The 27,320-nt window shown below is 49.5% G+C and overlaps 1 protein-coding gene and 1 long non-coding RNA gene across 2 annotated transcripts in view; one reads left to right on the top strand and one right to left on the bottom strand.

Moving 5' to 3' along the window:
* LOC149359849 (aquaporin AQPAe.a-like) overlaps window positions 1–27,320 on the bottom strand; it is a 167,869-nt gene that overhangs the window by 13,783 nt on the left and 126,766 nt on the right. Inside the window, exon 5 of the mRNA XM_089571958.1 lies at window positions 3,066–3,387. Coding sequence (XP_089428084.1) covers window positions 3,066–3,387 — 322 coding nt within the window. The remainder of the gene's footprint in view (window positions 1–3,065; window positions 3,388–27,320) is intronic.
* The window catches only part of LOC149359850 (uncharacterized), a 48,061-nt gene that overhangs the window by 8,682 nt on the left and 12,059 nt on the right, over window positions 1–27,320 (top strand). The gene's annotated exons all lie outside the window — the stretch shown is intronic.

Below are 27,320 nucleotides of genomic sequence, written 5' to 3'. Positions count from 1 at the left end.
ACGATAACCACTGAGTCACCGCGGCGGCATGTTTAAGGTTGTGCTGGGTAAAATGGGATGCAATAATTATACGCTGTGTACTAAAAACTAGACTAAAAATCCAGTTTAAATGGCTGGAAGTAAATTAATGGAATCTAAAATTACATAAATGCAGTCTTGTGAGCTGGGTGAAATATTTAAAAAATTTCCGGGGTCTAACTCCGCCTAAATCGACGCGCGACGTGCGAAAGCTCGGCGACGTGGTGACATCACGAGCGACACAATAGCAACGAGGCGGCGAAAATCTCAAAGCCATGAACTACTTTTTCAGAGATGGGGCGGGCCAAAATTTTGGAAATGACCCGGACCAAACTTTGAGATCGCCATCGCGTCGGACACGCTCAATTATGGTTGGACATCGATTTTGGTCCGAATCAGCGAAGGTTAAACTTCGGAGGTGGCCTGGCCAAATTTTGTAAACGACGCGGGCCAAGTTGTAGGGCACGGTCATTCATGGCTGGACATCGATTTTGTCCAAATTGGCCAAGTTCAAATTTCGGGGGACCAAATGTAGGGCTCACCATCGTGTTAGACGCGGCAGTTATGGTTGGACGCCAATTTCGGCCAAAATCGGCGGACGTCAAATTTGAGAGGAGGGTGGGCCAAATTCTGATGGTGTCCCGGACCAAATTAAGAGTTATCTATGTGTTTTGCGCTTTTTTTACGCTTACCATAACGTCGCTGTTGCAAGGTGTCTTCAGAAGTAAGATCGGACGGACAATATTCTTGGTCGGTGTTGGTAAGCGTATGAGTGTTTTCGCAAGGTAGTTCTAAAAATCAATGTAAAGAAAACTACCGTAACACTTAGCAATCGGGATAGGGAACAGCGGTTTCCGAAAAGGAGCCAAGCGTTGGAAGCGATGAGGGAATATATCTGCTTAGGCAGGTAACGGCCGACGGAGAATAATAGGGTGGAGTGTATTTGGCAGGTATTCACAGGTCATGAAAAGCAGTTTACCCATATAAATCGACGGGAAAGCGTACAATAGCTGTATTTTGGTAGTACTGGAAGCTAACGAAAAGGCTTAAAATTTTAAATTCACTAAGTGTAGCGAGCTATGGAAAGGAAAATGATTGGTGTAGCATAGATGAAGGAAGCGAGCAGAGTAGGTCACGTGATACCAAAACCAAGGAGAAGTGGCCGAGCGCAGGTCATGTAATGCAGAGGCTAGATAACCGGTGTTGCGAGGTACGGGCTGTGGACTCGGTGAAGGCCAGGAAATGGGTCTTTATTAATGGAATTTGACCCAGAAGAAAAGAGGGCCCCAGGCCCTTGGAAGGTGCAGACTGGCTCCCCGAGCAGCTGCTGCTCTCTTGCGCTGCTGGAGGAAGACTCTCCTCGTTGACTCCCGTGCGTTCACTCTCTCCCTCGAACGCCGTGCCCACGAGACTAAGCAGCGCGTTCACGGGAGGAAGCGTCCCTAGGCGCTGACGGTCGTGTTCTCGAACTCAGTGTCCCCGTGTTCGCGTCCCTCGGCTTTTGCGTTCGCGTTTTCGAACGCCGAACATGAGACCCGCGTCCGCGACGAGGCCGGCACTCTGCGACGCCGAGTATGGGTCGGAACGCGACACAGCACAGTTTCCGGATCTCTGGCCCACAGGCCAGCAGGGTCTTGCAACGTAACACCGGTAGTTACTGTGGGCACCGGAGTGGGTTATGAAATATTTATTTGCATTTAGGGGCTGCACCCCGAGGATTCACAGACAGCGTATCGCAATTACCTCAGGGGCAGGGTCGCACCGCTGGCTGCTAAAATCCTGCAAGATAGCTACACCCGTGGCTACCAACCCACACACAAACACTTAATATGGGTACCAGGTCATCAGGACATCCCAGGGAACGATAGCGCACATGCCTCAGCCCGAGCATTTCTCCCCCGGGCACCCAGTGCGGATGCCGTGGAACCTCCTACCCCACTACTAACTTACAATGACATACTTCAGCACTTAAGATTATCCCGTCGGGTCTACCCTCCGCCGGATAAGACACTAGATAAAGGGGAGGAACAACACCTCCGAAAGCTACAGACCAACACTTACAACAACCCACTAAGACTACATGCCACAGATCCGGAGTCATTTGACTCGCAATGCAAATTCTGCGGGGAGGAGGCGGACCTGTACCATATGGTATGGGCCTGCCAACGAAATCAGGCGATCACTGTTAATAACCAGCCAACGCAGGAGGGCTGGGAGGCAGCTCTGTCCAGTTCGGACGAAAAGAGTCAAAAGCAACTCGTCGAAAGATCCCGGACAGCAGCCCACGTGAATGGGGTTCCGGTCTGAGAGCTCCAACCACCGCTACAACCTCCTAAACCATTTCATTAAAATATTTTCACCACCGAGGCTTCTTGTCCAAAGTAAATGCATTTAGCGATAAAGAATTGGCAGAGGCTTAGCTTGGTTAAGCCCGGTAAGTTGCGAAAGCAATAGCCCTGGCTGCGCCTGGTTTGGCATTTGTTTTACATGGCATTATACTCACCACACGAGAGCCCCCCCGTGCTGGGAAATTTATGCGTGCCTCTGTCGCCAAAACGAGCGGCTGACGCTAACGGATAATTGTCTAGAAGCTCCGAGCTACGCGGCCAAAGCCGGCGGCCGAGGTGTCGGATTACCGCTGTATGGATGGATGGATGGATAGGGCGCCCCCTTTGAAACGGGGTGGTGGGAATTGCCACCATGCTCAGGTTTTGTTTGTATATAGTTTTTCATTTTTAAAATTTGTTTTAAAAATTTTCATAAATTTTTTTTTATTATTTTTTGTTTTACTTTTTTATTTCTTTTTTTTATTCGCTGCAGCTGCGCGCAGCTGCTGCGCGGCGCGGCGTGGATCCGCTGGGACAGCAGCGACGAGCTGAGTTGGGCCCCAGTTTTCTCTCCGTCTGGCGTGACGCCACAACAGAGGTCAAGCTAAAGGTCAAACGTGGATCCGCCGGGACGACGCTGAAGGCTCAAAACCTAGCGCAGTATTGCTTTCGCAATAAAAGTGGGGGTGGGGGGTAGAGGGGAGACAAAGGCTCGCCTACCTGTTACCGTAGATGGAGGACGCATAGTTGGCCGGCCTGAGTGACCCGGCGTACGCCGCCTCGTTGGACGCTGGGAATGCCGAGGACGGAGTCGGCGAGTAGGTATTGCCAGCGGGCCGGACGAAGCTCGCCGCCTCGTACTGCGGTTGCTGCTGCTGCTGCAGCTGGTGCTGGTGCGCCGGCCGGGCCTGCTGCTGGTGCTGCACCAGCTGCGGCGCGGGCTGGTGGGTGCCGGAGGGGGCGCCGTTGGGACTCTGTGCCACGGTCGCGTACTTCGCGATCTTCGCGTCGGGGTCCTCGTAGTCGTCATCCGTGTTGGACTCTGTCGGCCGGAGAAATAGGAAAACGGAATTAGCAAGAGTGAAAGGAAGGAAGAAAGAAAGAAATTAAGACGGAAAGAAATAAAGAAAGGAAGAGAGAAAATAAAGAAGGGAAGAAAGAAAGAAAGAAAGAGAGAAAGGAAAAAGTAAAGAAAGGAACAGAGAAAGAAAGGAAGGAAGGAAGAAAGAGAGAAAGAAAGGAAGAGAGAAATGAAGAAAGAAAGAAAGATGGGAGGAAAGAGAGAAAACAAGAAAGAAAGAAATAAAGTAAGAGAGACAGAGAAAGAGAGAAACAAAGGAAGAGAAAAAGAAAGAAAGGAAGAGAGAAAGAAAGAAAGAAAGAAAGAAAGAAAGAAAGAAAGAAAGAAAGAAAGCGGACTCATGATAATCGCTTTATCGTGAACTTTTGCCACTTTTTAAGCGAGGCTTGTTTACACTACTTATAACTTTCTTTCCCTTTTACATTATGCCTAATGGCAAACATCGCGAATAAAAAAAAAGAAAGACGTGAGAAGAGCGCAGTGAGCGCGGCTGCAATACCAGCACGGCATTAACGTGGTACGAACTTAAGGGGCGCCGGGAATAAACTGAAGTTAGCATTTATCGATTAAACTAACGCTAACGATTAACACTGAAAACGTAGCTGGCCGGCACCTTCAGTTTTCGCAAGCACACTGCGGTGACGTCAAGTTCTGTCGTGAATCTCCGAGTCTAGGCCGCGCTGCCATTCACATCCAAATGGTGATGATCACGGAGTCCTTTTCTCTTTGGACGTCGCGAGTTTCAGGGGAATAAAAATGTTCGATTCTTAATACATTTTTTTGCTGCCGAACAAACTCCAACACAGCCAGAGAGAGAGAGCCATAGAATTTACTTTTTTTAATGAGGAATATCGGATGGAGTTGTCCTCAATTTCCTATTAAATTCCATGAACATCATGTGCCGGACGGCTCCTCGAGTTCGCACTGAAGTTCGGACACTACCGTATTTACCCGAATATAGCGCAACCGCGCACGATTGCAACTCGGGAGTCGCCTTTGTCGGCGCGGAACAGAAGGAAAATTGGTTAGCTCTGATTAAACCAGCGGGATTTTGAAAGCAACGAGGAGAGAGAGAGAGGCGATGGAGACAACGCGGCAGCGGCGGCGGCCCCGGCACGCTAGCTATGTGCCGCTACTGCGCATGCGCAACTGGCGAGCGCGCCGGCGGCACCTCTGAGTCACCCGCGCAGCGATGGCGGCGGCGCGCCAGTTGTGCGCCGTGTGACGTCACTGCTCCTCGCGCATGCGCAGTATGGCCTTTCGTCAGCTCCGCGAAATGGCTCGGCGACTCGCGTAGTGTTGCTTTCGCACCAAAAAGGTCCATTTATTCAATAATATTGAATCACGGTGCCTTTAAGTTGGTGAGTACATGCCGAATCCCCGTGGACACAAATCAGGACGTAGATGTCGAGTTCAGCTTGGACATGGGACTCTGACTCACGACCGCATTCAGAGTATGAATCGTAAGAAAAAATATATTGTGAGACAGGAGACAGAGCGCAGGATGAAGCGAGCTTTAATGGCACCCGCAAGTATGGCGACCAACCCTTCGAAGAAGAAGATGATCGATGATGATGGATATGTACAGATGAAGACGAAGGTCGCATGTTGTGCTTTGAGCGATGATGATGGATTTGTACAGATGAAGACGAAGGTCGCATGTTGTGCTTACACTTTCTCCCCTCGCGTACGAAAGCGACCGGCCCGGGCGCACATTAGAGCACAGTAGGGCGACGGGCAAAGGGTTTGAGGCGGGAAACATGAACAATCTCGGCACCTCGGCAACGACGATCATTAACAGGATGAACAGGGGCAACGCGATAGTTCACCGGGGACGTTTGTTCGAGTACAGTATACGGACCAATATAACGGCTCAAAAATTTTTCACACAATCCCGGGGTACGCACTGGTGTCCACAGCAGTACCTCATCACCAGGGTGAAAAAATATGGCACGGTGGGAGAGATCATAGGTGTTTTTCCGGGAGGCTTGGGAGGCGTCGGTATTCAGGCGGGCAATGGCACGGCAGTAGGTAAGACGAGAAGTAAACTGTTCGTGAGAGAGTCTGGAAGAGGTTGAGGGGGCGGAGAAGAAAGACGCTTCGAGGGTGAAGGTAGGTTGACGTCCATACACAAGGGAGAATGGGGAGAAGTAGGTGGTTCTTTGCACGGCACTATTGTATGCAAAGGTAACGAAGGGAAGCATGGTGTCCCAGTTGGTGTGGTCGGGCTGGATGTAGGTGGCTAGCATATCGGACAGCGTGCGATGAAAGCGCTCTGTGAGCCCATTGGTCTGAGGGTGATAAGCTGAAGAGGTTTTGTGCACGGTTCTGGAGGCGTGAAGAACTTCGGCAAGGATGCTGGAGAGGAAGGACTTGCCGCGGTCACTAATAAGGACACGAGGAGCTCCATGGCGCAGAAGGATGGCGTTCAGGAAGAAGTGGGCGATCTCTGAAGCAGAGCCGGAAGGAACAGGGGCCGTTTCAGCGTATCTAGTTAAGTGGCCGATGGCAGTGACGATCCAACGGTTGCCCGTTGGTGTTAATGGTAAGGGACCGTAGAGGTCAATCCCAACGACTTCAAAAGGGGAGAAAGGACAGGGGAGAGGCTGTAGAAGGCCCGCAGGGGCAGACGTGCTCCGTTTACGACGTTGGCAAGAGATGCAAGACGCAATATATTTTCCAACAGCGGTTGAGAGGCCAGGCCAAAAGAAACGGCGCTTGATGCGGTCATAAGTTTTCTGAAAGCCTAAGTGGCCAGCCGGGGGGTCATCATGAAAGGCCTGCAAAACTTCTCGGCGAAGAGAACGGGGTACGACAGGCACCCATGAGTCACCGAAGGGGCTGTAATTGTGCCAAAGAAGGATGTTGTCAACTAGCTTGAAAGAGTTAAGTTGGCGACGTAGGCGGGCATTCGGTGGCCGCGTAGCACCGCTCAGACGGTCGATAAGAGTCCGGCAGTAAGGGTCGGCCCGCTGCGCTGAGGCGAGATCGCCAAGACTGGGAGCTGGCATCAAGTCAATGGGTGCGGCGGTCAAGGTTGAAATAGCCGTCGAAGGGGTAGTTTGGCAGTTTGAGGATGCGGAGGACACGGGTTGCGGATGCGGAGGTTGGGTTTGGGCGAGGGGACAACGAGATAGCGCATCGGCGTCCTGGTGTTTCTTGCCCGATTTATAGGTGACGGTAAAGTCATATTCCTGGAGACGGAGAATCCAGCGGCCGAGGCGGCCAGACAAGTTTTTCTGCGAGGACAACCAGCACAGGGCATGATGGTCAGTGACAACTGTGAACTGGCGGCCGTACAAATAAGGGCGAAATTTCTGAATGGCCCAGACAACAGCGAGGCACTCTTGCTCAGTTATCGTGTAGTTCTGCTCCGCTGCAGTCAGTGTACGACTGGCGTAGGCGATGACTTGCTCGCACGAAGAGTGCTGCCGCTGCAGAAGAACTGCACCAATGCCGTGTCCACTGGCGTCCGTGTGTAAAATCGTTGGAGCATTGTCGTCGAAATGTGCCAGTATCGGATCAGATGTGAGAGCCTTCTTTAAGGTAGTAAAAGCGACCTCACAGGCCTCAGACCAAACAAACGGCTGGTCAGCGCAGAGGAGCTTATGCAAAGGGGCCGCAATAGAGGCAAAGTTGCGTATGAAGCGCCGGAAGTATGACGCTAGCCCCAGAAAACTGCGCAGGTCTTTGACGCGCGATGGGCGAGGAAAATGCAAAACTGCAGCCACTTTGTCGGGATCAGGCTTTACACCCTTCTGGCTAACGACGTGACCGAGTACCTTGATAGAAGTGGAAGCAAAGCAACATTTCTTGGTGTTTAACTGTAGGCCGGCCTCAGAAAGTGCGCTTAATACTTCATCGAGACGAACAAGGTGTTCAGAAAAAGTCGAAGAAAAAAATGACTATGTCGTCGAGGTAGCATAGGCACGTTTTCCACTTCAGGCCTCGGAGAACGGTGTCGATCATGCGCTCGAACGTGGCCGGAGCATTGCATAGGCCGAACGGCATAACGTTGAATTCGTATAATCCGTCGGGAGTGGCGAAAGCAGTTTTTTCCTTGTCGGCCTCATGCATTGGTATTTGCCAGTATCCGGATCTTAGGTCGAGACTAGAGAAAAATTGTGCACCTTGGAGACAGTCGAGGGCGTCATCAATCCGAGGCAGCGGATAAACATCTTTTCTAGTGATCTTGTTAAGGGCGCGATAGTCAACACAAAAGCGTACTGAGCCATCCTTCTTTTGAACGAGCACAACAGGCGAAGACCAAGGACTCGAAGAAGGGCGTATGATGTGGCGCTTGAGCATGTCGGCTACGTTATCTTGAATAACCTTGCGCTCACTAGAAGACACACGATACGGGCGACGGCGAATGATGCCCGAACCATCTGTGTAGATGCGATGGTTAGCTGCGGTGGTTTGGCTCAAGGTTGTTGCCTGGGTATCGAAGGAAGCGGCATGCTTGGTCAAGACGGCAAGCAATTCATCTTTTTGAGTCGGGGTGAGACCGGGGCTGATAGCAGCTGAAATAGATGCAGAGGCAGAGGCAGGGGTCGAAAAAGCGAAGCTTGATGGGGCAGAGGAAAGAACGGCCAAAGGTTGAGTGGTATCCACAGAAGCTATGGCTGTGCCTTGACGCAGAAGAATGGGTTCCGGCGTAGTGTTGAAGGCAGTCAGTAGTGAAGACCCATTGGTGAAGCGGAGCAGGGACGCGACGAGAAAGATGCCCCTTGAGAGAAGACGGGGGCTTGGTGTGACGAAAACGTGCCCAGCGTTGACGTGGGCAGAAGCAACAGAGAGGACATCTTCGCAGCCGGGGTAAAGTACATGATCAGCGGTGGTAACCAGATGATGAGAAGGCAGGACAGAAACGGCTGAAAGGTCGGATCCAGAAGCCTGTAGAGTAGGGGGACAGCAGGTAATTACAGCTTGCGCAGAGTGGAGGAAGTCCCAGCCGAGGATGAGGGGATAAGCACAGGAGGGAAGCACAGCAAATACTATGTAGTGCAGGATGCCGTCGATAGTGACTCGTGCCGTACACAATCCGGAAGGACACATTGATTCATCATTGGCAGCACGGAGAGAAGGACCACTGTAAGGGGTGCGCACCTTGCGAAGACGAGAACATAAATCAGAACTAATTACAGAAATGGCGGCGCCCGTATCGATCAATGCTTCTACTACAGTGCCTTCAATGTCAACGGTTAACATGTTCGATGGCTGTGCAGGAGGAATTGAGAGGGCGGCGTGCGGTGCAGTTTTACCTCCGGAAACTGCACAATTTAGTTTTCCGTGTGGCCAGTTGTCTGGGAGGATGGTGGACGTAGAGGCGACGACGAGCGGCGGAAAGGCGATGGGGAGCGGCGGCGCGACGGCCTGTCGGTCGAGGAGCGGTCCGGAGAGGTAGAGGAATAGGAGGGACGATAATTGGTAGGGTCAGCAAACGGTGGGCGGTAAGCGTACGACGAGTGCGGAGCGTCTTGGGAGAAGTCCCCGTACGATGGGCGACGAGGACTGGAGGCAAACGCCGGACGGTAAGCAGGTGACGAGTACGTAGCTCCGCTGCGAAAGTCTGGGTACCACTCGCGCTCGTCGCGTTGACGCCGACGGCACACACGGGCAACATGCCCGCGAATTCCGCAGTAGTGACATACCGGCCGACGTGCAGGCGGACTCCAAACAGGACACATAGCGGGGCTCGGGGACACAGAGACCGGAGTTTGCTGGACGGGCTGTGGATGCGACGGGTAAACAGCAGCAGGAGGCGTCGCAGCAACCTGGGCATAGGTAGGCACAAAACGCGGTACAGGTGGTTCCGCAGCCAAGGGGCGAGTGACCGAAGTGAGCTCGTCTTTGATGAGATCACGCAAAGGCGAGGACGACGGGGCTGGGGGCGGGTGGGAATCAACTGGCGGTAAGGTGGAGCCGTGCAGTTCCTCCCGGATAATGGAGCGAATGAGGGAGCGTAAGTCCACGTCAGGTGAAAGTGGGGTGTCCCAGGTGTCTTTTAATCGAAGCGACTGAAGGTCGTCAAGACGATGGCAAGTTGTTCGGATGTCTTGGACTGACGTTGGATTCTGAGCAGCAAGCGTGTTGAAGGCAAATGACCCAAGCCCTTTCAGAAGATGACGTACCCGATCGTTCTCTGACATAGCGCTGTTGACACGTCGACACAGGGCAAGCACGTCTTCAATGTAGGATGTGTAGGACTCACCGGGTAGCTGAACGCGCGTATCTAGCTTTTTTTTGTAGACAGCGGGGCTTGCACCAGATGTGCCAAAGATTTGTCGTATCTGTGCCGAGAAGTGAGCCCAGTCCGGGATGGCATCTTTGTGGTTGACAAACCAAGTCTTGGCCACGGCAGTGAGGTAGAACGACACGTTGACAAGTTTCATCGCTGAGTCCCAACGATTATAGGCACTGACCTGGTTATATTGGTCGAGCCAGTCCTCGACATCGTCCCCACGAAGACCAGCAAAAATGGGAGGCTCGCGCTGGAGTGTGGTGATGGTCCAAGTGGGGTGTCCAGAAGATTGGGAAGAACCGGGTTGGCTCATCATGGCTGGCTCCAGACGGTTCGAATCGAGAGGAAGAAGAACGGGGGGCCCACCGGGAGTACGAGTGGTGTTGTCGCTGACGGTATCCATCGGTGCGGATGGTACGAGCAGGTGGCGACCGGAACGTAGCTGCAGTCTGGCGGCGGAGAGGACGCAGGGATCGAGAGCACACTCCACCACTTGTGAGACAGGAGACAGAGCGCAGGATGAAGCGAGCTTTAATGGCACCCGCAAGTATGGCGACCAACCCTTCGAAGAAGAAGATGATCGATGATGATGGATATGTACAGATGAAGACGAAGGTCGCATGTTGTGCTTTGAGCGATGATGATGGATTTGTACAGATGAAGACGAAGGTCGCATGTTGTGCTTACAATATATTCAGTTCGGAGTACTGCCGCAGTTATTGTTAGAGTGACTGCCAAACGTATTGCCGCTTTCATCGATGTACTTGGGCACAGCAAGAACACTATGGAAAAGTGACATCGGTCACCGCCATGTTTCGGCTCCACTAGTCCGCAATCCGCTTGGGACCGAACACGTAGCTATATGAAGGAGAGAGAGAGATAAAGCACAGTGAAGAAAAGGAAGAATACGAAGGGAACAACAACCACACACAAAAAAAAAACCGCTGCAGCCATAAGTCGGAAGGGGGGGGGGGGGGGCAAGAGGTCTATCTATGCACTCAACTGATATTTGAGAGCTATGAGATTTCCTAGATCTCGTGCTCAGAAGCTTAAGAGCTCCACGGAAAAGAGCTTTTTAAGGAGGCAGTGCCGACTGCCAGGTGTGACTGAATGTTTTTTTTTTTCATTCAATAGAAACGGCCGTAGCCCCGAAAATTAGGAAAGCTCGAGTGCCGAGTCATTTTGCAGCGCCGCGAAAAGTAATACGTACTTGAATTCCAATAATGACACCGGTTAAAACTGAGGCCAAAACTGAGATCCCATATTACATGACGCCTGAAGTTGCCTTGAAGTTCCAAAATGTTCCAGCTAAGAAGCAATCGTCTTACGTATATCGGTTTCGAATATGCTAGTTCGTTATTTTTCTTTTTATACTTTAAATACCCAAATAAAAGTATTCTTTTACACTCGACGCACCGTATACAGCTAACTAAGAGCCGCACTCGTGTGTGACCCTCTCCCTCAACTTGGAAAAATAATTTTGGGGAAAAAAATCTGTGAAGAATTTCACGTGTGTATAAATTTCCTTGCGCAGCGTACTCTCCATGGAGCTGCCAGATGAAAACAGCTGCCTGCTGCTATCATCATCATCATCATCATACCTCCACCATCATCATCATCATACAGCATACACCGCTGTGCAGCTGTGTGCCAGTGAAAAAAAAAATTCAAACGCCTCTACTTAGAGCGGGTGTCAACGGCCGACCAAGAAGTGACGCCGAGGGGGTGGCTAAGGACAGCACTACTACAGCTCGTCTGCTGGTGGATTTTGAATTCGTGGAACGCACTATCCCACATTGTTAAAGGCTTTAAAGTTACAGGCATTTCGAATTAGGTGGATTGAACCGAAGACGACTTCATTTACGAGGGTGGCTTCGGAGCCGGGCCTGAGCTGCGGCGACTGCGATAGAAACTTAAAGGGGTTCGAAACACCTTCCGAAGAGAGCACATCAACTCGTTCAATCACTACATTTTATTGTCATGAGCATCTGAGCCGAATAATACACTTCTACGCGCAGCAGAGGACATACAATCACGCGCGAAAGTTGGCGAGCCCTTCCCGGCGAGTTTTTCATGCTCGCACACTTCCGTTGCTCGCACCTGTGTATACAAGCTGAGAGGTGGCTATTGGTTAGATTTTTGCTGACGTCAGGCAGCTGCCATGGCTGCAGCCAATAAGCCGCGTAGCTCCAGCGGGTCAGGAAGCATATAGTCTCTCGGCTTATGTGCAGACGGCACCGCAGTGTCTGGAAAAGGCACTTTCACGTGACCACGGCTGACAAAGACCAACGGTAGCAGTGGAAACAATTATCCTGGCACTTTACCCGCCTCGCCAGATTCGTTTTCACCTAAATAAATGTGAAGTTAAAATAAAACAAGTGTATATAAAGGGACAGTGTGGACAACTCCATCCAATTATTGGTCTCAGCAAAAATGTATTCTATTGTTCTTTGTGGCTATATTGACCTTCGTTCAACAACATAAGACGCATTTGTCGGCAAGGAAGTTGGATATAAAAATATTCCCGCCAGTAAATTCAAACTTATGTCCTCACCGGGTTGTCACCGTTTTGAAGTGAATAGTGTTGTAGCGTAGACTCTGGGATCCGTGTACGAAAATTTGCGTCGACGCATACATTTTACTTGCGAAATCGGCCGGCGATGACGCCACCTGTTTCATACTTTTTTTTTCTTCTATAGCTTATAGAAGCTTTGTTTTCTGTGATAGTGGTCTGTTTGTGATTAGAACGTGGTATACCTTACCGATTCAGGACAACTTCAATTTTTCCTCCGGGTCCGTTTAAAGAAAACATCAGCTTGTGCATGATCGAGCGCTACAACTGGGAGCGATTCGCTGCGCTCGAATTTAAACAGAAACGAAAAATAGAACATTTCAGCGACTCGCTACACGAGTCACCGAGGCAGAAAAAAACAAACAAAAGGCAGTACAAAAGCCTTTATTGTTTGGTCGCATGGACACTTCGAAACAACCTATCGCATCCAATGTGCCAAGCTGCGCCGGTTTCGTTACTCGTGCATTGTATAAGAAAAAAAAAAGAGATTGGGGCGTTATTAATGCAGCTCAATGGAGGTGAACTCCTTTACGCCGCTGCTGCGTGCGTAATACCGGAGGGTAGCTAAAGGAAGCGTTGAGGAGAAAGCCGACCTTTGCGTTTCCGAGATGTTCACAAATCTCATAGCACGTGATCCAAGTTCGCGGGTGGGAGGAGATAAATAAAAGGAAACACTAGAAGCAGTATCGGAGCCGCCATGCCTGTAATAACAGACGAGGTGCCCATAAAAGAGTGCTCTAAATTGCGCGCAACAACTTATGGATGTAGGCTCGTAACGGCTGTAGCATCAGAACGAGACGGAACGCGCTCCCCACGGTCGACAACGTCCGCGCGACTACACTCGCGCTGACATGACTTTCGAGCGTCTTCTGTCGTTCCACACTGCCTAGCCGCTTCGACCGGTTGTTTGGTTACCCGGTCGTCTCAGGGCAGGAAATTTGTTGTTGCTATTGTTGTTTTACTCCCCGCACCCGCATTTTTTTTTAATTTTTTTTTCGCAATCTCGACCCGACATTCCACCACCGATATTTGTTTTTGCCTTCTTGAACGCGCGTTTTTCTGCCGAACAAGAGTGCCATGCGGAGAAGCGTCACGCCTGAAAGCCACCGCCTGGTCGGGCAAAAAGCCGCGCTATTCTCAGCGTTCTTTTTGTTGTCGTCGTTGTTTCACAAGAACTGCTTCGATCTGCGCACCAAGTCGGCTTTCCCCAAATGGCAATAAAATCGAGCCACACTGTAAAAACACCGGGGGCTGTGCCGGCCTCTTCGTTGTTTCGACCCCAAATGCGCCTTTCACACTGCGAAACACCAAACAAGCTTAGAAGTTTCAGCTGCGCCGACTATAGACGCATCGCCGCAGCGAGGCTGCGGCGGAGTACATTAGGACCGGCCTAAACATTGCCCGCGAGACGATCCTACTGTTTGAGGGCGCTGCTCGCAGTAACGAATTGGCTTCGTTGATGGAACAGCACAAAGCACGGGTGTTCTCTGTTCCCGATGTGTTGCGAGCGTGGTCGGCGGCGCGCCGCCCATAAATTACGCCTCCCGGCGGTTCGACGCGACGTCTGGCGGCAGGCGTCGGCCTCATAAGCTCCGTTCCGCGCGTGCGAGAGGATCTGGCGCATGCCTGGCTTTTTCACTGAGCAGCCAGAGCGGATCGCCGGAAGGGGTAATAAGGCAACTACTCGATGGTGGAGAACAAGCCTGGAGAGATATATTACCACCGCCGCCCCCCCCCCCCCCCCCCCCTTTATCCACGATGTGTTTTCTCTTCCGTCGCGTGCGTGCTAAGCCTTCTTCCTCCCTGTCGGGCGAAAGCGGGAATAGAATAGACGCAGACTGCCGTGCATAGGGGAAGAGAGGCAGCAATGACATTGCCGCAATCAGCTGCTGCTGCCACTGCGGGATATCCGCAAGTGCAAATATCGGGCGATCCGCGGCAAGTGAAAGTGCCTTTCTTCTTTTTTGCCGCCGGCGAAGCATTGCGAAAAGAACCTATCTGTTCTCGGTGTAATAAAGAAGAGTGCCTGTGCGGACTGGCACGATAGTAATGGTTGGCGGGTTTCTGCCATGCAAGCCTTCAGAAGGCTGTTGCAGACGTGGAAGAAAAATACCTGTCCGTGTGATTCGGCACATAGCAGTATTATTAGTATTGTTATTATTACTATCCCTACTATTACTGCCCCTCTCGTAGGAAATTCGCGCTGCTTTAATACAGGGTCATTCCATGCCAAACGCACCAGGGTTTCCGCACGACCCCCTCCAATCTTTTTCATAAAATTTGTGGCTCTGTGTTGAACCGTCTAAAGCAATTAATTGCCTTTAATAACTTTGGGGAGGGGGGGGGGGACTCTTGGTTAAGTGACAGACCTTTGAATTTCTCAGTCGAGTTCAAAAGTTGTTCTCACTAAAAAATGTACAAAAACTCAAATATTTTACTTTTTTACTTTTGCGCTCGAAAAGTTTTATATATAATGCATGTGCATTGTGGTTTTGGTTATCGCACAGAAAGCGATTCTGGTCTGGTTTATGGGGGTTTGACGTCCCAAAGCGACTCAGGCTATGAGGGACGCCGTAGTGAAGGGCTCCTAAAATTTCGACCACTTGGGGTTCTTTAACGTGCACTGACATCTCACAGTACACGGGCCTCTAGAATTTTGCCTCCATCGAAATTCAACCGCCGCAGCCGAGATCGAACCCGCGTCCTTCGGTACAGCAGCTGAGCACCATAACCGCTGAGCCACTGCGGCGGCAGCAAGGTATTTTCAGAGCTAAGTTGTTTGCTTTGATTTAATTTACAATTTAACCTCAAGAAGCATCGTTTTTTCCTATTTTTTAGAGCTGTTTACCGACATTCGTGAGCAACATCATACTTTTCAGCGGCTCTCTATAACATATGTGCTGTTCATTTTGAATTGCGTTGTTGATTCGCTTTTTGCGTCGTGCCGTAAACCGCTTTTAATGCTTGTTTGTTGTGCACTCCGAGTTCGAACGTATATAATGTAACGCGTAATCCGGCGTTGATAGTCCAGGAGCCAGGATAGCTTTAAAGTACATGCCGGGTGTCCCAGCTAAATGTAACCAACCTTCTAAAAAAGACGAAGTGTCCTAGTCCAGTGAAACCAACTAAAGGTTGTTCAGAGTCGCATGGCCTAATATCGACTGTTTTTTTCGCTCTTCAAAGTTAATTAGTTAGATAAGTTTAATTAGCTAACGTTTTAATTCTTGACTTTAGGAAGAAAGTGTCAATGAAAAAGTTTTAGATCGCCTCGAAAAACCGCTAGTAGTGCTGTTTCCATCACGGTACGATTTACGTAGCTTCATTTATTGGCCTTAAAAGAAAGTTATCACGTGACCAGCTGCTCGCTCGCATCTCTGCCGCAATGTGCACCCAAAGACTGATCGAGGAGAGGACTTCAGGAAAACGGGATTTTATTCTCTAAGGTGCATCTTGGGACGTTGAAATGGCACGGTTGTCACGTGGAAGCTTTTTTTTTTATTGTCCGAGTTACGGTTAAAGGCCGGTAAAAAAACTACTTTACGTAAATAGTACGTTGCTGCAAATGTTTCAGTCAGCTGTTTTTCAAAGTGATCTACTACTTTTCCATTGACACTTTGTTCATCAAGTCAATAATTAAAAAGTTTGCTAATTAAGCTTAACTAATTAATGAACCTTGAAAAACGAAAAAATACTGCAGACTAGGTCACGCGACTCTAAAGAACCCTCAGTTGGTTTCAAACGGCTAGGGCATCCCGTGTTTTGTAAAAGCTTGGTTGCATTTAGGTGGGACACCTGGTATATATAGACCATCCCGGTATTACACGTTCTGGCTCACATGAGGTAAAGGTTAGCGGTTTGTTCATGCTTGCTTTATACCCTTGTTTATCACGTCGCTTTCATCGTGCTGCGAAACTTCATTCACCCCTTGGCCCATCTCTCAAGTATATAGATCGGTGTCATGGCAAGCTGTGCACGTCGCAGTCAGTTCATTCAAAATGCCCTAAATCCAAAAGGCGGCCACACACGTTGGAGTGCAACTTTCTTTTTTCGACTTCAAGAGCAACCAGATTCTATTTCGTCCCTTAATGAATCCCTCGCCCGAAGAGGAAACACGGCGGGGGAAGGCAAATACTTTCACTCTAGAGACCATCCGCGTGCCTCCTTAGCTTGCGTGCAAAAAAAAACAAAACAAAAAAAACGGCTAAATCGCTGCACGTGGTAACCCGAGTTCAGCATAACGCGCAGTTTCGAAAGTGCACGTGCATACAAACGTCGTGCCAGCCATTAATTATTTAAAGCCAAAACAAAACCGTCCAGACAGCTTAGCTTCCGCGTCCCTAAAGTTTAAGTCACAAGAGTTACCGGCGCGAAGCTAAAGATAGCGCGTGCTACTTTATCTATTCCCGTTTTCCCTTTTCCAGAAGGAAAGGTCTCTCACACGCATCTTTCCCTCGCTGCCTTTCTTTTCTTTCTTTGTTGCATTACCCACGATGCCTAGCGTTTTCTCTGCAGGGAAAACAACAAAGTAAGTTGCGTTTTCCCCGCCGGAAAACAAGAACAGTTCCGGCTAATTTGTTTACGCACACTCGTTTCCTTCCTTTTCTGCTCCCGCCAAGGGGGCTGGTTCGGGAAGCGCGCATGCAGAACGGACGGGCTTCCCTCCCCGGGGGCTGAGAAAAGAGTGGCGAAGCCGGAAGTAGCACTCGCGTACAAGGGCACAGGCAGTCTCCTTCAACTGCTGGAACGGAAACTAGTTCCGGTCCGGCGGTGTGCATGCCTACGACAAACACCGCACAGGCGCCCAATCCTTTCCCCCGTCGCGCGAAATTGAATTCCACCGCCTCACAAGCAAGGAGAACAGGAGGTGGCATTGGGAACATAGCAGGCGTGGCGATGCTTGCGCTAAAGGGACGGCAGCCGAGAGGCACAGATGGGAGCCGCTTTTTCTCTGTGCTGTGTGTGGAGCTCCTCCTACCGGCGGCATGCGGTTGTCCCTCCTTTTCTCTGATATGATTGCTCAAATGATTTTCTACTGTAACGAACTCAAGCACATAAAGAAAAAATAAAGAAAAAATTGCGAGAACACTTTGGCAACTAAAGTGTTGAGAGGCGAAAGCCGAGCACACTATGCCGTGACGACTTCCGGTGGATGTGACGTCACACCGTTCCCGTGGCTATATCGATACCCAAACTGTACATATTTCGGGGATCTTGAATGTTAATTACTCTTAATTGCACATTTTTCCATCTAATTTGACACAAATCCGACGTTTATCCGACCATTCTGTGACAATATTCGCTGTGCCGTACCGACTTCCGGTGGATGTGACGTCACACCGTTCCGCGTGGCTATATCGACGTCCGCGCTATTTCGACGCAATTTCGACATTTTTGCATATAATTAATTAACTAGTTAATCTACAGTCATCAAACTTGAGCTCTAGGTTCATTTTTTTCCTCCTCTATCTGAAGTACCATTGGCTCTCTTCTATTTGTTAGTTCCCGAGTTAAACGCGTATGCCACGCTTTGTTAACGGACGACAGTATGAGCCATTAAAGGCTTTCGCCTTAATAGCGCAAGGTCGCGGGTTCGACCCGATCGCCGCGGCCGCATTTCGATGGAGGTGGAGGGACATCGGAAGAAATGAACCGAAGAATTATGGTTTAATATCTTCCGTTAGTCAACCATTCTTTCGTTTTCTTAGCTCATGCATCGTTTGCATACACCAGCAGCCGCTGTGAATCAATCCGCTGCGCTCATTCAGTGTCCTACTTAACACGGCTTTGCTCATTGCAAGGTTATTAGTCTCTACCGAACGGGAAACGGACGCACCGACCTTCGATTGCCGCCGGAAAGCTCATAACCCGCGTTCTTTCATTCTTTTGACTGTATGTTGTTTGCTGGCATGGTTAATCGATCCAACGTCGGTAACCTAGATTAGCGGAAGAAAGCTCCGGCGCGTTTACTTCTTTCTCGGATGACTGCCCTCGGAAGTATCTAGGAAAGAAAAAAAAAACAACAACGTCGTTTTTCTGATCTCCAATTGCGGCTTCACGGACTCAACTCTTTGCAGGTTTTGTATACGGAACGAAATCCTCGGGTATTTGCAAGACAACATTTCGTTTAATCATCCGCTCATATTTAGCTTTGCTACCATTGCATAAGCGTGCGGCCGCTTATTTTAATGCGTTAGCCTAAGAACCCTCATTAGCGCGAAGTGTCAGGCGTTGGCGGCGGCATGTGAAGCCGTGGGCGAGAGAAGGGAAAAGGAAAGGATAAAAGGGCGAGAGGGCAGTAGGGAAAGTGGAGAGGAGGTGAGTGGTGTGAGGCAACGGGTGTCGAGAAGGAAACCGCTGTCACCAGTCAGAGTCGAGGAGGGGTGGGGAGGGTGGCGAGCGAATACGGTGCGGCATACTGCGATTCCTGTATTAAATCGGGCGAGTGGAGAGGAGGTACGGCGCGTCACACGCTGGCTGATGGACTGGATCACGTCACCCGGCACCGCCAGGGGAAAAACACTAATGCTAAAGCATGCTCTACCGAAGGAGTTGCATTGATCTCCTGTGACGTCTTTCAATCCGTTTAATATCACTTTCTTCGTCTTGACGCACCAGTTCTATAATTTCCCTTTAACCTTTATTCCTGAAAACACGGCGCCTCCGTTTCCTTGAACAACAAGCTCGACATCCGCGGGAGCTCTAGTTTCTTTTGCGGTGCTTAGTTCGGCATTCCGTGTTCGGATCAATACAGGGAGTGCTGGCATTCCTTTCCGTTTCGTGCCACTCATATCGCGACTCGCGTCTTCACCCTCGGCCACACATCCAATAAACGACGGCATTGATCCAAAAAGAAGAACGACGGGAGGAAACACAGTGACAGACAGAACGAGAAGAAAGAGGAGGGAAGAATGCGGCAGACAGCCTGCGCCCAGCGGTCATCGGAAAGCGAGCATCAGCCCCCTAGACCTCTCTCGCCGACCACACCTCCCCACGAGCCATCGGGCCTCATATATAAATATATATGACCCTAGCGGATGCAGCGAATCGGAAAGGCTTGATCCCCTCCCTTCGTTGCTCTTCGAAGAGGCTATAGCGAGTGAGGGGTGGAAAGCCATAGCTGGCTGGCACACCGAACAAAACTGAAGCGCCGTGGTTTGGATTGCGAGCGCCCCCCGGATCGCTCCCCGTCCCCTACTGTGGTCTGGGCTGTGAGAAACCAGAGCACAGTCGAGTGCTCTGGCCCGTTGCTATGTGTACAACAGACAGGTCTGGCAACCCCGAAGAAATCGCCCCAACCTCGCGGCTCAATCCCCATCCCTCCCCTTTCTTACATCCCTGCCGGGGGCTGCAGCTCACAGTAAGAAGCGCGTGCCCTGTGGCGATTTCATACCATCAAAATGAAGGCCTCCGGCTCACTGGATGGAGGTGAGTTTCGTGTTACGCTATACCTGCCCTTTAGCCTCTCTTGTTCTGCGACAGGTGCAGGTTTGTTCTTCGGATTAAGAAACAGAAGTAACGAAAAAGTGAGCCGACAAGGCGATAATTTGATATTTACGTGTACCTATAGATGCAGGGACGAATCTGTGGCGAACTCCTGGACGAGGAGCAATCATATTTGCACAAATATATTTCAGGAACTTTCTTGGCCGAAAAAAAATAAAAACCGGGCCGGCACTGGTTCTTCAGGACAATTTTCTCGCCTTAAATGTCGGCTCATAAATTGTTTTGTCTGCAGTTCTAACAACATGCCGTATAGGTAGAGTAAAACACCCCGCACTGAGGCGAACAGAGAACTCTTTTTCGGGAGAAGGAAGACCTTAAGCAAGGTGGAAATTTCTTCCGCCCCTTCTTGTTCCCGTTCCCGTTTGTGTTGCGCTGTGAACAAAATCATGAAGGCCTTAAGCGTTGTCGAACAAGCACCGAAGGCCTGACGTCGTTAGCACGCAATCGCGACATGCGTTTCCTTACTTTGCTTCACATTCTTTGCCCCAGTGTCGAGGAGCTCGTATAGGTAAAATACAAGCCCGTTTTATGTCGTCTAAACAAATATCATCAGTATCATCATCAGTATCACCGTCTTTGCTTCAACATCATCGATACTGAAGAACACCGAAGCCAGAGTATCAAGCCTGAATCCCCTCTTGGTTGCCCTTCGTGTCTTCCTCCCCTTCCTCTCCCCTTTCTTTATGCGCTTGCCCTTTCATCGGCTCTGCGCTCGCCACTCGTAAAAAGAACGCTTCGTCGTAAAAAACGGTGCTGTCGCGGACGCCACCGAAAGAGCTCGTCGCAACAATGTGACTCGAGCAGTAAGTGAACCGAAGTTCCTGCAGTGAGAGAACCGTACAAAGGACGGCCATAAGTACGGAAGTAGGAGACAGAAGAACGCCCCGGCGAGTGCAGATCAATGCCACCGCACCCCGAACGTGAACTCGCTCAGCCCTGCACCCCGCCACGAAGAAATACGCGCCTCTTGGCAAGCTGTTGTCCCAGTCGGTCTGGGTATCCTCTCCGCATTTCAGGTCGATACGCCGTCCGCCTTATCTTTCCATTTAGTTATCTTTTTCTTCCTCAATCACTGCTCGAAACAATGTGGCAGTAGGGATCGGTCATCGGCTTTTGTTCCCCGCCGCGCCGTGACTCTCCCGAGCTCCCACCTCCTCCTTCCATGAGAGAGAGGGAAAGAGCAGCAGGCTCTAGAAAAAAAAAGGTGGCTTTGCCGGATATAGGGAGGAGCCCTGGGGAATGCCTGGTCTCCCGTCGCTTGGCTCTTCCGCCGAACACCACTGTATTGCAGCAAAGCGGAAAACGCAAACACCGCGTATACTGTGGAAGAAGGCAGCCGACAGATATAGACCTGGAGGACTGGAAATAAAGTCGTTCACCTAAGAGAAAGGGCGTAACTAGAAATTACGAAAAACGAACAGGTATTATGGCATCCGCACAGCTATCGTTTTTAGTTCGCCTTGGAAAAGAGGGAAAAGAGTCGCTTTTGACGTCACTTGAAACGGAACATACCCACGAAGGGTATTGGGCACTGTTTGGTGCAAAACCACGTACAAAGAGACAAAATACCCACTCACACAGTGAAAAAAAAAAATAAAGACTACTGGAGATGTAGCAAACAGGAACTTCGAAAGCTTTAGGAGGTTTGACAGATTATGACAGTAATTTTGAACAGGAGAAAAGGGAATGATTCTCTGAGCTGCAACTTTGCACTGGGGAAAAGGAAGTGGAAAAGAAATGAAGTTTTCAAAGTTGCAAGCTTATTTCCGCCTGATGCCCTGATCCCTTGCTTACTACCGCGGATTACCAGAACTGAAGGGACCCTTGGAGAGTACATTCATGTCGATCTCGGCAGTGCGAGGTATCAATGACTCTTCTTACGTTGGCCTGCCTGCGCAGGCCCCTTAACTAAACTTCCCCTGAACTTTTACCCCCTATTCAATTACATTGTTATGAAGAAATATTTTGAAACAAATATTTTTTTCCAGCCTGTGAAGAAACTTCCTTCTCAGCCTAACTAAACCTGACGCTCCGTTGCTCGAATTGGGACGCGTAATGTTAATGCCGCGTTATATATACCATAAATTATTTATGAGCTCCGTGCTGCGGCGAGAGAGCGACCATATTTATCTCGTTTAAATGTAACCCTGAGACGACTGTTAGCTGAAACATTTTTCTGCATACATTATGTCCTTTATACAATGCATGTTTCTCTAGAAATGTACCCGAAATACATACAGACTAATACTGTTTTCCTAAGCTATGGTTACTGTTTCTTACCAACCATTTTTATGGTGCTTTATCGTTTCTTATGCAAACGAAAATTTGTCTGATCTACTGTTTTGCTCTCTTCCTGTTATGCTGATTTGAAACAAATCTTACCCTTGATCATGAGTATACCTGCAACCTTGAGACAAAGCAATGTGCCTGCAGTTAAGCCCGTGTGAGTGGTCTTCTATCTACCCAATGAAATGGCTCAATGGCTACGTCGTTATTCTGCAGAGCGCGAAGTCGCAGGTACGAAACCACTCAAGTGGCCCTATCTCGATGGAGGCGAAAAATTGCGAATACACTTTGGCAACTAAAGTGTTGAGAGGCGAAAGCCGACAACAGTATGCCGTGACGACTTCCGGTGGATGTGACGTCACACCGTTTCCGTGGCTATATCGATACCCAAATTATACCTCTTTCGGGAATATTAAGTGTTAATTACGCTCAATTACGGATTTTTTCATCGAATCTGACACAAATCCGACGTTTTTCCGACCATTCCGTGGCAGTTTTCACTATGCCGTGACGTCTGCCGGTGGATGTGACGTCACATCGTTCCCGTGGCTATTTCGACACAATTTTGACATTTCTGACTGTAATTGATTAACTAATTACTCTACAGTCATCAAACGTGGTTCTATGTTCATTTTTTCCTCCTCTATCTGAAGAAACCATTCGTTTTCTCCTATCTTATTTGTTCCCGAGTTAACGTGTTAAACGCTGCCAAAGGTGTGACACCCTCTGCTAACGGACGACAGTATGAGCCATTAAAGGCTTTCGCCTTAATACAGGAACACAGTATAACCCAGGGCTTTGTGATCTTCGTACTCCGTCAAGCTTTCCCCGTGTTCTTTCTTTTTTTTTGGGCAGTAAAATTAAAAATTCATAACGAACTAGCCCAACAGTTTGTTTTGTCAGGAACATCCGTTTACTGAGATTAGGGTGTGTCTCAGGAACACTAGGTGGCGTACGCTATGTATTCCAAAGTAAAAACCTTGGCGAGCCGAAATCCATTATTTTAATTACTCGCTGCCTAGCCTACAAGAAATCTCTCGTTATTTCTTAATTGGGCTTGTCGCAATTTCCGCGCTGTTGGCATACAAGTACGACGAAGCAGAAAAAAAAAAGAATAAGCATAACAAAAAGAACCGGGTCATGAATTCAGTCTTGATAATTATAGGTATTGGCGTCACACAAGGCTTGACTCCATTTCTTACGCTACAGATGGGCCCGGAACGTTGAATCTCACTCCTCGCGTATTCGAAATCACCGCTGCCGAGATGCTAACCGAAATTCGCAGGTTCCTAACCTCTAATATTCCACGCAGGCCACCAGGTGGCTCTGCAAAAATGCGTACGCACCGCCGCTCAGCGCTACCAACCCGAGGTATCTTCCAACTATCATCGGCGTCTCATCAATCCGCACTGACTGACATCAAGATCTACCCGGTGCAGCATCATCTCGCCTGGCAGCGATTCTTCTAAAATTCGAAGCAGCCGTCGCCCTCCTAAGCCTCGTCGTTTAGCCCCGTCAATACAGCAGCACGCATGTACATGGCACGCTTCGATGCACCGGTTCTGCCCCCACTCAACCTCATATCGGCCCGTTACAGAAGCTGCAAAAGTAACCTCCGAAATGTCGGCTCACGAAAGCTCCAAGAGATTTAGTAGGAAAGGGAAGATCATCCTCTATACCGGCGCCACGGGATGCGCTTCGGACGCCACCTTGCGGAAAGAAAGTAAGATATCCAGATCCACGAAGTAACGGAAGAAACGGGTATGGTTGAAAAAGTACCGCAGAAAACTTCATGATCTCTTCTTTGCCTCTCTCTCTTTCTTTCCTGCCCCTTTTTCTCTACAAGTGGCGAAGGCGAGGAAGGGAAACCATATCAGGTGGTTGCAAAATGGAGATGAATGAGATCCGCTCCCTCAGCAGCTCGCCCAGTTGGTTTCTTTTTTTTTCCTTTTATTTTCAAACTGGAAGCGGACGTCCGGAGGCTCACTCGGCACTCACGAGGTGGCGAGAGCGCGTGGCAGATTAATAGTGCCCTCCGCGACACTTCGCGGTCGTCGAGAACGCCGTAGCTCTACTCGCCGCCTGTCCTATCTCCTTGCTGTTCTTTTATTTATTTTTGTCGCTATTCTGTTGCGCGTTATTCCGCTTCAGTGCCGGTTCCCTCCTATCTTTCTTCGTCTTCTTCGGATCGCGTTGAAGCTACGTTCCTCGTCTTAGAACGACTTTCATCGAGCCGAAAGTGTTGAAACAAGTCGTACGGCCGCGGGAAAGGATTTCAGTGGACGAGATATTCCGAAGACGAATAGAAAGGAATTGCGTAAGACCACTGGTCGTTATTTGTCGCGGCCAGGGGCTACTCGGGTTGTCGTTTACCAAGCGAAGATGTTTCGTTGTGCAGCGTCAGTTGTTACAACAATTGTTTACTCCACCTAGTATGTTCTTAGTACGCGCAGTCAGTTAAATGGAGATGTGAAAAAAAGTGGCAGTTTTTAACGCAGTTAAATCAAGTTGACTTGCGAAAGCAAGGGGCCTTGAGGGTGCCAAGGTCACTCTCAAGGTCACCTTCCCACTGTCTACAGCTGGCGCGATGCTACTCCGAACTTATCCCATTGGCTGCAGCTTGCCCGACGATGCTCCTAACTAGCCCGAGTTTACACTAGTTACTCCGAGGCTTCATACAAGATTCTTGGTTTTAACACTAGTTACTCCGAGGCTTCATACACGATTCTTGGTTTTAACACTGTTAAGCAGTGTTTTCGTACTAAAAAAGTTGTTAGCGTTCAAGACAGTTTGCATGAGTCGAGGAAAAAAGTTTAAGTGCAGCTACCATGTACAGTCTTCGCCAAAAGTAGCCGGGTACAGGTGGTCTCTATCTTAGCCGCGTAGCGATGCACTTACGGCAACCCTTAAGCTCTGAATCTGTGTAAAATAAGGCGAGCCCTTGTCCTCGCGTTTTGACAACTTTCGTTCTTTAGCGGTGTCGTAACAGCTCTGTTATGCGGTTGAGAAGTAAAAACCTGTTGCTCGGTTACTTTTGGCAAAGGGGTACGTACTGGCTTCACGGAATGGAGTCGGTTCCAAGAGTAAGTCGAAGTATCACGGGGCGACACAGAATTATTGCTGATGATAGTGATGAGCATGTATATCGCATGAAGGCCTCGATGTTGCATCTTTTTTTTTGTTGTTTCAGAGCAGCCGTTGTTATTTTCCCTCTCACCAGCCACCACTATCGCCATCACCGCCACCTAGCGTGTTCATCGCGACATCATCAATGAAAAGCTCAACTGATTGATGTCGCGCCTCACTATTTGCCCCACTGAGCTTTCCTCTTGGTCCACCACAAACGCGTTTTCTGGACGACTTCGGAATCGCTGGCCTGTGTTACTGTGTACAACACCTGGCCCAAGACATTGTGAGACATGGCACGCATGACATTTATCACAGCTATCACTGCGATTTAAATTTCTGTTCTGGATAAGAAGAGATGTAAGGAATTTTGTAGCTTATTTTTTCAGACGCTTTTTTCGTTACTTTTTTCGTTATACGAGTCCAGGTGGACGCGTATAAACGCACCCATGGAGACATTGATTTTACATCACCTTCGCAAGAAGGCGCTGTGTACGTTAAAGGTTATAAAGGCGATGAAAGATCACTGTGACGTAAATGGCTTCGAGGCTTCAAAAGCACCATTTTCCTGCACAAGCAGATTTTCGACTCGTTAAGCAGCCTGTTAGTTTCTTCGTGACACGCGAAGTGTCGTGTCAGCTGACCCGTTTAGCTCCACCCAAATGCGTGCATTCTCGATGTAGAAATATGGCACCTCCCCCCCCCCCCCCCCCCCCTTCATATAAAAATAAACTTTGAGCCCGTTTTCCCAACGGAGGAAAGCAAGGCAATCAAATGAGAGGCGCGCTCTATTACATTCTTTTTCTTTCTCTTTAAAGCAGCCTCTCTCTCGCCGTACTTTTTAACGTCGCAGCTCCAGAAGGGAAAAATTTTCCCATCTTTAACCTTATGCTAAGTCGACGCAGAGACCTCTGTATTAGAATGCCGCCGGATTGCAAGCTCGCAAAACAATAAAACTTAAGAGGCGAAGAGCGCTACACAAAAACGAGACAAAAGGTGACAGCGATAAGTCAGAATAGAGAGAAGAAATAAGAATAAGAAAAAAAAAAGACAGAGAAACAACTAACACAGGCAGGCACACGCATCGTGTCAGCGAAAAAGGGGAAGCAGAGAGGGCAGATAGAAGCGCCAGGCACGAGCTATCGAATTTAGGAACCATGGCGGGCTGAAGCGCGCGTTCGCGCAAGGCGTTTGCGCCACCTCCCTGAACGGCGCGAGCTCCCCGACTCTTGCCTATGCATTTTGAGCACTCGCGCACGATCAAACGAGCAAGGAGACTTGGCCGGGGAACGATTGCAAACTGCGCACCCGCTGGTCTGAGCGTATAAAAGCAACACGCACACCAGGCGGAGTAAGCCAAAGTAAACAATGTGCAGGCGCAGGCACTGAATTTTGGATTCCGCGTGGGAGCAAGAAGAAATAGAGAAAGAATATTAGGGTGGGCGGTGCGAGTGAGCTGTAATCTGGAGAATCTGCACGAGGAGCACGTCTCCTCGCAGTGTGGATGTACAACCCCGCGGCACGACACCGCTATCGTTGTAGTGACCGCGACGAGGTCTCTGTCTGTATGTGCGCGTTGCTACGGTCTCAGAGCTCCGCTGTCACAGGAAGGCTTCAGCTTTGGCAGTAACGGGGTGGGCAGAGAGCAGAAATTATATGCAAATGGAGGGCGAGAGGGGAAGAAGAGGTTATGGAGCTGTGATCACTCCTTTCCAAGTCGCAAATTACTGAACTACTACAATCGGGGATGGCACTGAATCGCCACAATGTAAGGAATAAAAAAAAACAACAGTTTCCCGTTTAGAAAGAAAACTACACGAATTCTGATAATCGCAGCACCGTTGATTGCACATTCTGTGATAAGTTAAAATCACGCTCCTTTTTCACGGTCGCGCTCTTCTGTTTTCTGCTTTTAGCATATCGTTGGACGTCATCGCGAAACCTAGAGTAAGTGGTAGAGCTGCTCCCCGCCGAGATAGACGTATATAAGCTTCAACGTAACCCGGTTGGCGCCGCTTGGCTTGAGCGCGCCGCCCCGCCGATAATGTTGGTAACTAACACGAGACGGCGCTACATGGCATCACCTGCCACAAGTTCGCAAGCTCTTTTCTGCACTTTTGCGGCCGTGTAATCGGTGATATCGGAAAGTCTTAGCGTGGCGTA

The sequence above is a fragment of the Amblyomma mixtum genome, chromosome 2, assembly GCF_055824585.1.
Source record: "Amblyomma mixtum isolate Tamu chromosome 2, ASM5582458v1, whole genome shotgun sequence".
Taxonomy (NCBI): Eukaryota; Metazoa; Arthropoda; class Arachnida; order Ixodida; family Ixodidae; genus Amblyomma; species Amblyomma mixtum.
This window is presented reverse-complemented; position numbering and strand designations above follow the sequence as displayed.